Raw genomic sequence first — 12,131 nt, forward strand, 5'->3', positions numbered from 1 at the left:
AGGCTATTTAAAAGTAAAGCTTTGGGAGTTGAAGCTGGTTTTCTGAATCTACTTGAATTTCCCCTGTGCAGATCTTTGTTTTAGAAAGTGAAAGGTAGACTCAACAAGTATGAGTCTTTTTTTTTATTTTTTATTTTTTGGTACTGGGGATCAAACTCAGGTCTTTGCGCTTGCACAGCAGGTGATGAAACCACTAAGCTAAATCCCTGGCCCTCTTCTTTCTTTCTTTTTTATTATTTATTTATTTATTTATACATACATAGATACATACATACATGCATACATACCCGGGATTGAACTCAAGACCTTGTGTTATTGAGGCAGGCGACGGCACCACTGAGCTAAATCCCCGGCTCAAGTATGAGTCTTCTTCAAAACTGATTTGGTTAAAATTAGAATTACATGTTAATTTAGAAGAGTATTTTACTTTCTGACAAACTGAAAGATAACTTCAGAAGGAATTTTGTGCTTCTTGTGGGCCTGCAGTTAGAAGACAGTAGTGTGTTAAGAATCTGAGATGCACAGAATATGATAACATTGATTTTGCACCTAAAAACTGAAAATTCTTTTTTTAAAAATTAAGTTTATTGGTACATTTAAGGTATACATTATGATCACATTCATCATTGGGAATTTGTACCTGCACATGATATATATAGGTTGTTCTTTTTTCCCCATTCCCCTTCCCTCCCTTCCACCTCCCACTTCTCCCTATTTACAGTGGACTTTGTTTCTATTTTTTCTGTCTTTTCTCATCACTTTTTCTTTCTCTTTTTCCCTTTTCCCTCCCACCACTCCCTACTTCCTCTTCCTCTTTGGACCTTTTCTTCTTATTTCACATTATCTATTATACATTTTGGTCCTCATTTACACTTTCAGTTTCTCACACCAGAGTAACTATTTGGTATTTACACATGTGTGTCCTATTTATTTCACTTAAGAGTATGATTTCAAGGTACATCCATTTAGCTATAAATGTCTCTAGTCTATCATTTTTTTATGGCTGAGTATACTCCATTTTATAAAAAAACCACATCTTCTTTATCCAGTTTCCAGTTGATGGGCACTTGGGCTGTTTCCAAGCTTTAGCTATTACAAACTGGGCTGCTATAAACATGGGTGCACATACATCGCTGTGGTATGATTCTTTTAATTCTTTTTTTTTGTTTGTTTGATTTGTTGCTGCGGATCGAACTCGGGTCCTTGCACTTGCTCAGCAGGCGGTGAAACCACTGAGCTAAATTCTGGGCCCAATTCTTTTAATTCTTTTGGGAAGATAACCAGCAGGGTATTAGCAGGGTCAAATGGCGCCTCCAATCCTAGTTTTCTCATATTCTTCCCCCCGCCCCCGGTACCAGGGATTGAATTTAGGACCTTGTGCTTTTGAGGCAGGCGCTGTGCCACTGAGCTAAATCCCTGGCCCTCCAATCCTAGTTTTTTGAGGACTCTCCACACTGATTTCCACAGTGGCTGGACCATTCTACACTCCCACCTTTAGTGGAGAAGTTTCCTTTTTCCCCCACAACCCAGAAATTCTTAATAAGATTGTTAGGAGGTTTTTCTTGGTTCTAGATTTTTATTTTTTTGTTGTACTGGGGATTGAACCTAGAGTGTCACACATGCTAGGTATGTGCTTCACCACTGAGCTACATCCCCAGCAGCCCCTTTTTTTTATTTTGAGCTAAGGTCTAAGTGGTCCAGGCTGGCCTTTAACTTGGCAATCCACGGTGTTTGCCACTATGTCTAGCTGGTTCTGGTTTTTGTTAATTAATTTAGGGTCATTAAAATTAGTTAAATAAGGTTGCTTTAAGCTAGGTCCTGGTTTTCAAAGTGAATTTAATACTAGAAAGTATTATTTTTTTAAAAAATAGTTTTTATGTTTAAATTTCAGACGTAGAGACAGAGCTCATCGAGAGATCAAGAATATTTTTTATAAGGCAATTCAGAAGCGTAGGCAATCAAAAGAAAAAGTTGATGATATTCTTCAAACTTTACTAGAGTCTACATACAAGTAAGTGTTATTCTCATGACATATTAAGCTAAAGTGGGAAATTACACATTAAAACATAGTTAAATAATATTTCCCATTAAAATTAGGTTGACAAAATAAGTTGGTAGCTGTGACCTTTGGATTTTAAATTGTTGAGACCTAAATTATTGAATTTATGTCATTATGACATTACTTACTGGAATGCCAGTGACTGAGCATGGTGACTATGTGCTTATCATGTTTCCAGTGGCAGTCTCTTGGGGCAGGGTAGGGGATTCTTACGGGGTGGGGTAGGGAAGTGAAAGGGGCTGTTACGCCTGAAAAACGTATTCAGGTTGAGACATGAAATGTGTCTGTTGAGATGTGCAGGTTCTGTGTGATTCATTCTGCAGGGATGGCCATCCTCTGACAGATGATGAAATAGCAGGGATGCTTATTGGACTGCTTTTGGCAGGGCAGCACACGTCCTCAACCACTAGTGCTTGGTTGGGCTTCTTTGTGGCCAGAGACAAAGCACTACAAGAAAAATGTTATTTAGAACAGAAAACAGTCTGTGGTGAGGACCTGCCTCCTTTAACCTATGACCAGGTTTGTTGGATTTTTGTTTCATTTCTGTTTTACAAGTTTTAGCATCTGTGGCTAATTTATCTGTTTTAAAGGACAAATTGAGGTTTTTTTTTTATACTTTACCTTAAATTAGGCTTATCTATGTTTTAGGAAATTTCCTATAACATTACCTAAAATATTCTAAAATTTCTTCCCATTAAGCTTTATCGTGTGTGTCTTACGAAGTGTAAAATCCTTTGAATTGTGTATAGTTGTGTGTCCAGAATGGTCTGTACTTGGGCAGAATCTACTAAAAGGAGTAATGGTGGTAGTGGGGTCTTAAAATCTACAAACACTGCAACCAGCTTGCTGGGCAGACAAGGAAATGAGAAGGCTTCAGTATAACCTGAGATTCCATCTTTGAAGCAAACCCTGCTCACATCTTCTTCCTGGTGTGTGTTTTGATCTTCTATTAGTATGGGATATTACATTGACTTTTCAGATGTTGATTCTTGTATTCCTGGATAAATCTTACTTTATCATAGGGTATATTTATTTATTTATTTTTGGTACCGAGGATCGAACTTGGGTCCTTGTGCTTGCGCAGCAGGCGGCGAAACCACTGAGCTAAATCCCTGGCCCTATCATAGGGTATATAATCTATCCTTTCCTTCCTTGCTTTTCTTCCTTCCTCCTCCTTCCATCCATCCCTTCCTCCTTTCTTTTCTTTCCCTCTCTCCCTCCTCCCCTCCCTCTCTTTTCCTCTTTGTATTTGCTGAATTTCACTTGCTAATGTTTTGTTGAGGATTTTTACACTGTATTCAAAAATTTAGGAAATACTTTTTAGCTTCTTATGCTACTACAAACATTGCTTTTCTCACCAAGATTCAGCTTTTATTTCTTCAATCAATTCTCCTTTAGATTGTTAAAAGCCTTTGATTTTCCAGAGTTTTGAAAAAGTTGACATTGATGATATTTTGCTAATGCTCATTTTTTTTTTTTTTTTTTTTTTTTTGGTACTGGGGATTGAATGGGACCTTGCACTTGTGAGGCAGGCAACGGAACCACTGAGCTAAATCTCTGGCCCAATGCTCTTGTTTTTTTGGAGGAGTGGATCTCCTTTTTCCTTCCCATGCTGTCCTTCAGGGTGTTTGCCCCACTTCCTGTTATCTTGCCTTCCTTTCCCTTTGTTGACCTTTGGTGTGATAGTCCTCAGTAATCTCAGCCACCTTGAGCCAGTCATCCTGCTCTTTCATCCAGAGTGCAGCCTGTCTTATACTAACCAAAATGTTAAAGTAATGTTTTTATACTGTCGAATATATTAAGAACTTGTAAAGAATCAGGAAATACCTTTTCTTTTTAGCTCAAGGATCTAAATTTACTTGATCGCTGCATAAAAGAAACATTAAGACTTAGACCTCCTATAATGACCATGATGAGAATGGCCAAAACTACTCAGGTAAGTCTCTCTCGCTTCGATCGCTCCTTCTGTGCCTAGTTTTTATTTGTCATAATGAAGACAAATAATGGTATTAAAGAGAATTTCTTAAATTAAAAAATCACTTCTACATAATTATAAATTTTATACTAAATATATGAACATTTACATAATGGCAGATAGTATATATGTTCATCTCTAATGCTATTTTCTTAATTTTCATTTAATTGAGTTTTAAAATGTCATTTAAAAATTGACATTTTTCTTTTTTTAAAAAACATTTTATTTATTAAAATGTGTTAAAATTTTAATTTATTAAAATAACACATTTTATTATAAAAAAAATTGTAATCATATGAATTATTTAAATTGGATAGTGAAAGGCTCCCTGAAATTCTACCCTACCTCTGAGGCATTTGTGTATATACTTCCAACTCAATGTTGGCTTACTTGGAGATCATTTGAATAATTTTTAGTTGGCTTATCCTGCTAGATTTTTGTTTGAGACAGGGTCTTGGTATGGAGTTTTCAGGCTGGCCTTGATCTCACTATGTAGCCCAAGCTGGCCTTGAACGCAAGTCAATCCTCCTGCCTCAGCCTCCAGAGTGCTGGGATTACAGGTGTGAGCTACCTACCACAGCTGGCTTAAATTTTAAATATGTGTGTAGCTCTTTATTCCACACTGACCTAATTAATTGGTAACACTTTAAAATTCTCTAATGCAATGTGTTGCTTTCATCTGTAGACTGTGGCAGGGTATACCATTCCTCCAGGACATCAAGTGTGTGTTTCTCCCACTGTCAATCAGAGACTTAAAGACTCCTGGGTAGAACGTCTGGACTTTAATCCTGATCGTTACTTACATGATAACCCAGCGTCAGGAGAGAAGTTTGCCTATGTGCCATTTGGAGCTGGTAAGATGATTACATTTTCGGTTTGAAATGTTTGTTCTGGTAACATTTGTCCCTGTCAAAATAATCCATATGAATTTTGTTTGCAAATATCTTTCACTTTGGCTCTGATTACTGCCTCCATCATCACCAGGCTCTCCTTTTGTGCTTTGTGCGCTGTGAGAGCACCATCAGTCATTAGATCTAAGGCCTACTCTGTCAGGGTGATTCCATCTTAATTACATGTATAAAGACCCTGTTTCCAAATAAATTTGTATCCTGAGATTCTGGATGGATTTGAATTTGGGGGGAGGTTGTAGAACTTAAAATATGTTAAATAACCCCAGTTTCTTCCACAGTTATTTTTTTTTAGAGAGACAAAGCTTGCTGTGTTACCCAGGCTAGCTGCAAACTCCTAGTGCTGAGTAGCTGAGACCATAGCTGTGTGCCACCATGCCTTGTACTTTGTAGTCATGCTGTTTATCTATATTGGTGCATATAGCTTTAGTTCATCTATTTTCAAAATACTAATTTTGTTAAACATCAGAATTTACCAAATCTTTTGTTGATTCAGTTAGGATACTTCTAGTTTTTTTGCTATTAAAAATAACCTTTTGGGGGCCAGAGATTTAGCTCAGTGGTTCTGGTGCCTGCCTCGCAAGCACAAGGTCCTGAGTTTGATCCCTGGTACCAAAAAAAAAAAAAAAAAAAATAACCTTTTGGGCCACGGTTTTAGCTCAGTGGTTCCACTGCCTGCCTTGCAGGTGCAAAGTCCCGAGTTTGATCACTGGTACCAAAAAACCCCTAAAAATTACCTTTTATTTTCTTATAAACCAGATGTTTGTGTAGATGTATTTGAATGTGGATCTGTGTGTAAATGTCCCTCTTATATGTGGTATATTCAACATTAGTTTTTATTCTTTTGATATACTTGTAGATTTTACAACAAAATGCCCAAATCTTAAGTCACAATTCAGTGAATTTTGATAAATGAATAACTATAGTTACCAACTTTTAAAATGGTGATTGCTGTCTAGTTCTGTATTGCCTAGCTCCAGGTCAGGAAGTGGTCTGTTCTACTAAAACTTGGTTTTAGCATTTGTGGTCTGTGATCATCTTGAATTGATTATGGTGTGAGCTAGAAATTGAAATTTTTTCCCTTTTGCAATGTCTAGTTTTTCTAGTACTGTGTTTTGAAAAGATATTAGTTTCTTCCTTGCTTATCACTGTGAAAGTTAACCGGAAAAAAAAAAGATAATCAGATAACCATGAAAATATTTCTGGGCACTGCTGTGTCCCATCAATGTATTTCTTGGTACTTACACAGTACCACACTGGCTTGGTTGCTGTACTGTTAGTCTTAGAGTCAAATATGGTCAGTTTAATTCCTCCAATATAGTCTATTTTTAAGATTAAGTATTCTAGATCTTTTGTATCTTCCTATGCATTTTAGAATTAGTTTGTCAGCTCTTGTATGACTTCTCAAATTTTGACACTAGTAAATGTTATTTTGAGTTTATTAAATCCCCGTCCCCGGTAGCATTTTAAGGGTTTTTTTCCCTTCCATTTGTTCTCTTTGTTTCTGCCATTTGTTTTACTTTATATTTTGAGACAAAGTTTTGCTATGTAGTTTAGGCTAGCTTGGAACTCACTATGTAGTCCAGGCTGGCCTTAAATTTGTAACCATCTTTCTGCCTCAGCCTCCCAAGACCTGGGATTACAAACAAGCATGCGCCCCACCATACTTGGTTTGAGGCTTTCATTGGAAGGTTCATACTGACTTAACTAGGGCTCTTTGGGGAAAGGAACTGAGACCGTTCTAGTACATTAACCAAACATTCCCAAACTAGAATACCATCTTGTGATTGAAACCCAGGTAGTTGTTAAATTTCAAAAAGTCATTGGAAAAATCATCATAATGAACCAAGTGTTGTTTTCTTAAAAACACTGAAAATATTCTGGGGCTTTAAGTTAACCATTTACATTTTTATTTTATGTAAAAGAAGATGTACAGGTGTCTATCTGCTGTTTTTCTGAAATGTAGATAAGCAAATGATCACTCGCAAGTTAAAAAGAGGTAAGAAAGAATTTAAGTAAGTTTTTGATGAAAACTTTTTCTTTTGAACAGGGCGTCATCGTTGTATTGGGGAAAATTTTGCCTATGTTCAAATTAAGACAATTTGGTCCACTCTGATTCGTTTATATGAATTTGATCTCATTGATGGATATTTTCCTGCTGTGAATTATACAACTATGATCCACACCCCTGAAAACCCAGTTGTCCGTTACAAACAGAGGTCAAAATGAAAAATGCCAACTTGAAGTAATGGGACATCAGTGTAAGCTGCAAATCCATCTGTTGAGAATGAAGTCTACGAAACAACACAGTGTGCTCTTTTTTAAATTCCAAAAGCCAGTTTATGATTTTAATATTTTATTAACTGACTTATTAAATCTAGTGGTATTTGAGACATTTTATAGTTTTGATACTTTGGTGGGCTTTGAGGAAGCCAAGTTTATTAGAAAAAAAAATTGTTCAGGGTGAATCTAGGTAATTGGCAGATTCTAAATGATAGAACTTTTGGGTACTAATTTTAAAAGCATACAGAGCTCTTGGCAAATAAGTTCAGGAGAGTCAGATCTGGGACCAGTTCTGCAGGGTGTAAAGAGCTCAGGGATACTTGGAAGATGACAGGTCATTCATTTACCTTGGTAATTTTTATATGTAAGGAGAGGAGGGTAGGGAATCAACTCACAGTGAAAGCTTTGGATAAAAGAGAATATTGTTAATTGTTTTGTTGTGAAGATAGTTATCAGTGATGGAGCTATAATTGTAAAATCCGCTGAATTCTAACTGGAAGCACTTACTATAGAAAGTTGAGAGAGATCTAGGTTTGTGCCTTGATAATATTTCCTAAAAATAAATATTAAAGACTGCTCATGTGGTGTTTTGATGTAATTGCTAAATATCAGCTATTTCTCCATCTGCTAAATAATGTGTTTCTACATATTCATGTAAAAGTCCTTAGTGGGCAGTTTTTTCTTCCTTGGCTGAAGGTTTTTCCCTGCCTTCTCTCCAACATCCAATTTGGGCTGTTTATATTACTAGTTTTTTTTGTGTGTGTCTGTGTGTGGTACCCTGGGGATTGAACTCAGGACCTTGTGCTTGCCAGGCAGGACATCTCATGCCCTATTACTAGTTCTTTTGAATCAAACAGTTCAACATTTTGAACTGAGGACTGAAGTAATATGAAGCAGGGTCACTGGAAAATAGTGTTGTTAGTCATATTCTGTGAAGCCTGTTTGAGAATCAGCCTAATTCAAATATTCTGGATGCCTACGTGAGATATTTGGAATTTGACCACATAATCTGTGAAGCCAAAATATTTTCTCTTGTGTATGTTACATTCTATTGAAGAGGCTAGAAGATTCATGTTAGACTCTTGTGAAGGCCAAATCTCTGCTGTTATTTTTTGCATTAAAATTCTCTTTGAGAAAAATAAGAGTGTGTGAAGTATGTGCTTCAGTGAGTAGAGTTGGGGCATCCAGGAAACTGGGTGGGAAAGATTACATCTTTACTTGCACTCTTGTCTTTTTTTTTTTGGTACTGGGGATTGAACTCGGATCCTTACGCTTGCGTAGCAGGCGGCAAATCCACTGAGCTAAATCCTCAGCCCGGCCCTCGCACTCTTTTCTTTTTACATATAGATCTGGTTCATTTAATGGCACAAATATCTTTACCTGGAGAAACATGACATGACTTATTTTTCTACAGGTGGACACTACACTTGATCCAGTTTTTCTCTAACACCAGTGACAGTGTCTTCTTAGGCTCCTTTGGGGAAATTACCAAGAGTAATAGTGCTGGGTTTGAGGAGATACAATTTTTCAGGACATTTTCAAATTGCCCTCTAAGTGGTTGTATCAGTTACATTTCCATCAGCAGCTTCTGTGTTTCTGCAAATTCTTTTATTTTGTTCATTGAGAGTTTCATTATGTCATTTCTTTTTTTCTTTTTTTTGGTACCAGGGATCAAACTTGGGTCTTTGTGCTTGTGAAGCAGGAGGCGAAACCACTGAGCTAAATCCCCGGCCCTTACTATGTCATTTCTGATTTCTAAAATTTAAGTTTTTATCTGTTGTTTCCTTTGCAATCCTGTATGTTTTGTTTTTAAAAGCATTATTATGAAAAAAGATCTATAATTTCACCCAACTGCTGAAGAGAGAACTGAAGTTAAGAACCTGAAGTAAGGTTAGTCTCTTTAGTGAATAGTTTCAGACTTCTAACAGAATTTATTATCTTTTTTAGGGGTGCTGGGGATCACACCCATAGCCCTGTGCATGCTAGGCAAGTGCTAGACTTCAGCAGACTTAGTTTGTCATCACAGTCTAGTTATGACAAGCATAATCAAGTGTGATTACAGAAGTCTTGAAGAAGGGCTGATGGTCAAGCAGTGGGAGTAAGCACAGCTGTGTTCATCTCCATTCTTCACTGCTTCCCTACAGCATAGCCTGGAACAAGGTTTTAACCCATAACCTCCCCCTTCAATTATTTTGCTATAGCTAAAACTCTACGAGCCTACCTGCTAACGGGAAATTTGAGTAATTTGAAATGTTAAAAAATACAGCAGTGTACTTGGTACTATGCCTGTTTGTGTTGATATAAATAGGATATCAGATAATAAAATCCTCTAGATGTTATTGACAAATACTACTACTGCTTTAGTAGGGAGCCATGTGGCTGGGGAAGACTGTAGATAACATGTAACACTGGCACTTGGATTATCTCTGTGAGGTAACACTGGCACTTGGATTATCTCTGTGAGCCTCCCAATCTGAATTTGGCTTAGCAAGGATATTTAATTCTGGTGGATTGTGATTAATAAAATTTAAGATTCTATCTTAAAGCTAAATGATTTGTCTTAATGGGCCAAGACACATCTTTGAATAGGCAAAATACTAAATATAACAGAGCAAATATGGATTAATCAAAAAATTCCAATATAACATTAAAAAAAAAAGTTGATGTAAAGGCAGATGGAAAACTATCTTCAGTGGGGGCAGAGAAAAACCCTAATAGCTACTTCTAAAATTAGGAAACTGAGTCCTGCATATCTGAGATAAGTAACCAGACGATAGGCATCAAGAGGTATGGCTCAGCTAAAAATGAAGAAGATTCAAATACAGTGTGGTGAAAATGGTGAAGTCATTTTTATTTCAGTACTTGACAAAATACCCCCAAAAATTCAAAACTTCTACCATTATACAAAAATATGTCTCTACAAGTGGTATGTTCTGTTTTCATCACCAGTAGCAAATATATTAGGCAGAAACATGTAACTTTAGTAGCCTTGTAAGAAAAGTGCAGGACCGCAAGCTACACATCCAGCAGTATCATAATTTGCAAGTTTACTCTTTTCACCCATTTGATAAATACACAAGGTTCATAATTTAATCATTTAAATTAGCATTCCATAAATATACATGTAATTTAATGATTGTTGTGCATGAATTACATACACAATGCGTATATACACAAATTCCAGTTTTCATGTGCTGGCAAGGGATTTGTATACAATCATAAGCTGTTTATAATGGTCCCATTGAATATTCACAATACAAAAACACAAAAGAACCATTGATTTACAAAAAAGAATTTCTTTAAAATCGCTTCATTTAATGATGTTTTGAAGGATTATCTTCTCATGCCAGTATGAAACTGAATAGTTGAACCTACAAGAGAAAAACAGGCCATTTCAATGATTTCAAATTAGACAGTTACCTATACCAGGTATATATTCTCATAAAACAGATTACTCTTATCCACCATTAGAAAAACGTCATTTATATTTGAACTGGTTTGTAAAAGATTCTGATTATGTATTTAAAGGTCACCATGAGTGTCTCTTAACATCAAGGAAAGTAAGACAATACTAACAAGTTCTATAAAGTGCTTTGAAGGTTGAATCAGCTTGAGAAATCTTTGATCTTCAAAATCTGGGTCATATCGCTTCTCGGCCTTTTGGCTAAAATCTAGGTCTTGTGAGATTCAGATGCGCAAAACAAACCAAACCAACAAAGAAAGAAAGAAAGCTCAACTATGGTAATAAAAGTTTCCTGTAACTACAAATAACCTACTATTAGTCCATAGTTTGTGGGACTAGTAGAAAAAAACTGTCCTTAATAAAGTTAAACATGAAAGTAGACTTGAGAGCACTATCACTTAAAAATTATTCAGTCTTCGGATCAAGAGTGAACTGAAGGGAGATTAGGCAAAGAGGTTTTTCCATAATGAACAGGGAATTCTTCATCTGTATTATAAAGTATGCTTTGGATGTGTTTTTGAGAAGAGAAAAATAAATGGATCATTCTTACAAGGACTTTTAAAAATGGGGTATTTTTCAGCATCCATGAGTACAATGGAGCACGAGGGATAATGGCTGCATGAAGTGCTGAAGGCAGTTCAGTGCCTTAGCACTTTGTACCATGCATTAGTTACTTCTGAAACATTCTCCAATCAACAAATTCCCAGCGCCTTGTGCTTTGGTGCTCATCCTGCATTTTGTCTTAAATCGTTCTGCTGCATGAAGATAGTAGGGAATCATTTTGGGTGGAACAGGATTCTGGGTGATAAATTATGTCAAATTCTTTGAAGGCTTTGCAGGTTACACAGTTTAAGCTTTGGCTAACTTGGTAACTTGTGCACTGAAAGAAGATCCTCCTAAAAAGTGAGGATCAAGCAGTTTCAAACATGAGAAAGGAGAGCGGTGGGTCTAGCATTATGGTGCTATCGATAAGTAAAGAAGAGTACCTGACTGCACAGTTCCAAGTCGTCTTTGTAGTGCCTCTAGCCGAGTGATGTAATCTGTCAGAGCTCTGTCAGGATCATAATTCTGAAGCTGAGAACAGGCTAGGGAACCAGGATTTAAATCAGCTGGAATGCCTGTGTACCTAAGGATTAAAAATATATACATGAATCCAAATTATCCAGAAAGAATGGGACTAAGTTACCCACCTGCCTTTACTCCCTGCTTCCCAAAGGTAGGTCATTTATACGCTGCCTGATCTACATCCTCTATGCTTTTAAGTTTGAGATGACAAAAACTCTTCAAATTCAAAGAAGCTACGAAGTCATCAGAAGAATGCCCAGTACAATGCCTCTCAGTAATGTTCTCAGGAAATGTTGGATATGTATAAATGCATCTTGTGTAGACTGTTAGGATTTTCATAATGGCCAAAGGCTTATCAATTTTAGTCAATACTTCACC

The 12,131-nt window shown here is 36.6% G+C and overlaps 2 protein-coding genes across 17 annotated transcripts in view; one reads left to right on the forward strand and one right to left on the reverse strand.

Moving 5' to 3' along the window:
- The window catches only part of Cyp51a1 (cytochrome P450 family 51 subfamily A member 1), a 66,730-nt gene that overhangs the window by 11,478 nt on the left and 43,121 nt on the right, over window positions 1-12,131 (forward strand). For 11 of the 14 annotated variants that reach the window (XR_015448643.1, XR_015448645.1, XR_015448641.1 and 8 more), the window contains exons 6-10: window positions 1,892-2,011; window positions 2,383-2,578; window positions 3,900-3,995; window positions 4,720-4,888; window positions 6,868-6,941. Coding sequence is in view for 2 of the 14 variants with exons in the window: in XM_004862375.4 (XP_004862432.1) it covers window positions 1,892-2,011; window positions 2,383-2,578; window positions 3,900-3,995; window positions 4,720-4,888; window positions 6,993-7,171 (760 nt within the window). In the remaining 12 variants the exon portion in view is untranslated. Of the gene's footprint in view, window positions 1-1,891; window positions 2,012-2,382; window positions 2,579-3,899; window positions 3,996-4,719; window positions 4,889-6,867; window positions 6,942-6,992; window positions 8,368-12,131 lie in introns of those variants that run through there. The other 3 variants (XM_004862375.4, XM_004862373.4, XR_015448651.1) reach the window with 2 other exon arrangements.
- The window catches only part of LOC101723786 (A-kinase anchor protein 9), a 62,872-nt gene continuing 60,793 nt past the window's right edge, over window positions 10,053-12,131 (reverse strand). For all 3 annotated transcript variants that reach the window (XM_087204464.1, XM_087204467.1, XM_087204465.1), the window contains 2 exons: window positions 11,675-11,814; window positions 10,053-10,596 (listed from right to left, as the gene is read on the reverse strand). In XM_087204464.1, coding sequence (XP_087060590.1) covers window positions 10,559-10,596; window positions 11,675-11,814 — 178 coding nt within the window. In that variant the 3' untranslated portion in view covers window positions 10,053-10,558. The remainder of the gene's footprint in view (window positions 10,597-11,674; window positions 11,815-12,131) is intronic.

This window comes from Heterocephalus glaber, unplaced genomic scaffold (genome assembly GCF_053883595.1).
Source record: "Heterocephalus glaber isolate CG9 unplaced genomic scaffold, H.glaber_assembly_v1.0 deba00000546, whole genome shotgun sequence".
NCBI lineage: Eukaryota > Metazoa > Chordata > Mammalia > Rodentia > Bathyergidae > Heterocephalus > Heterocephalus glaber.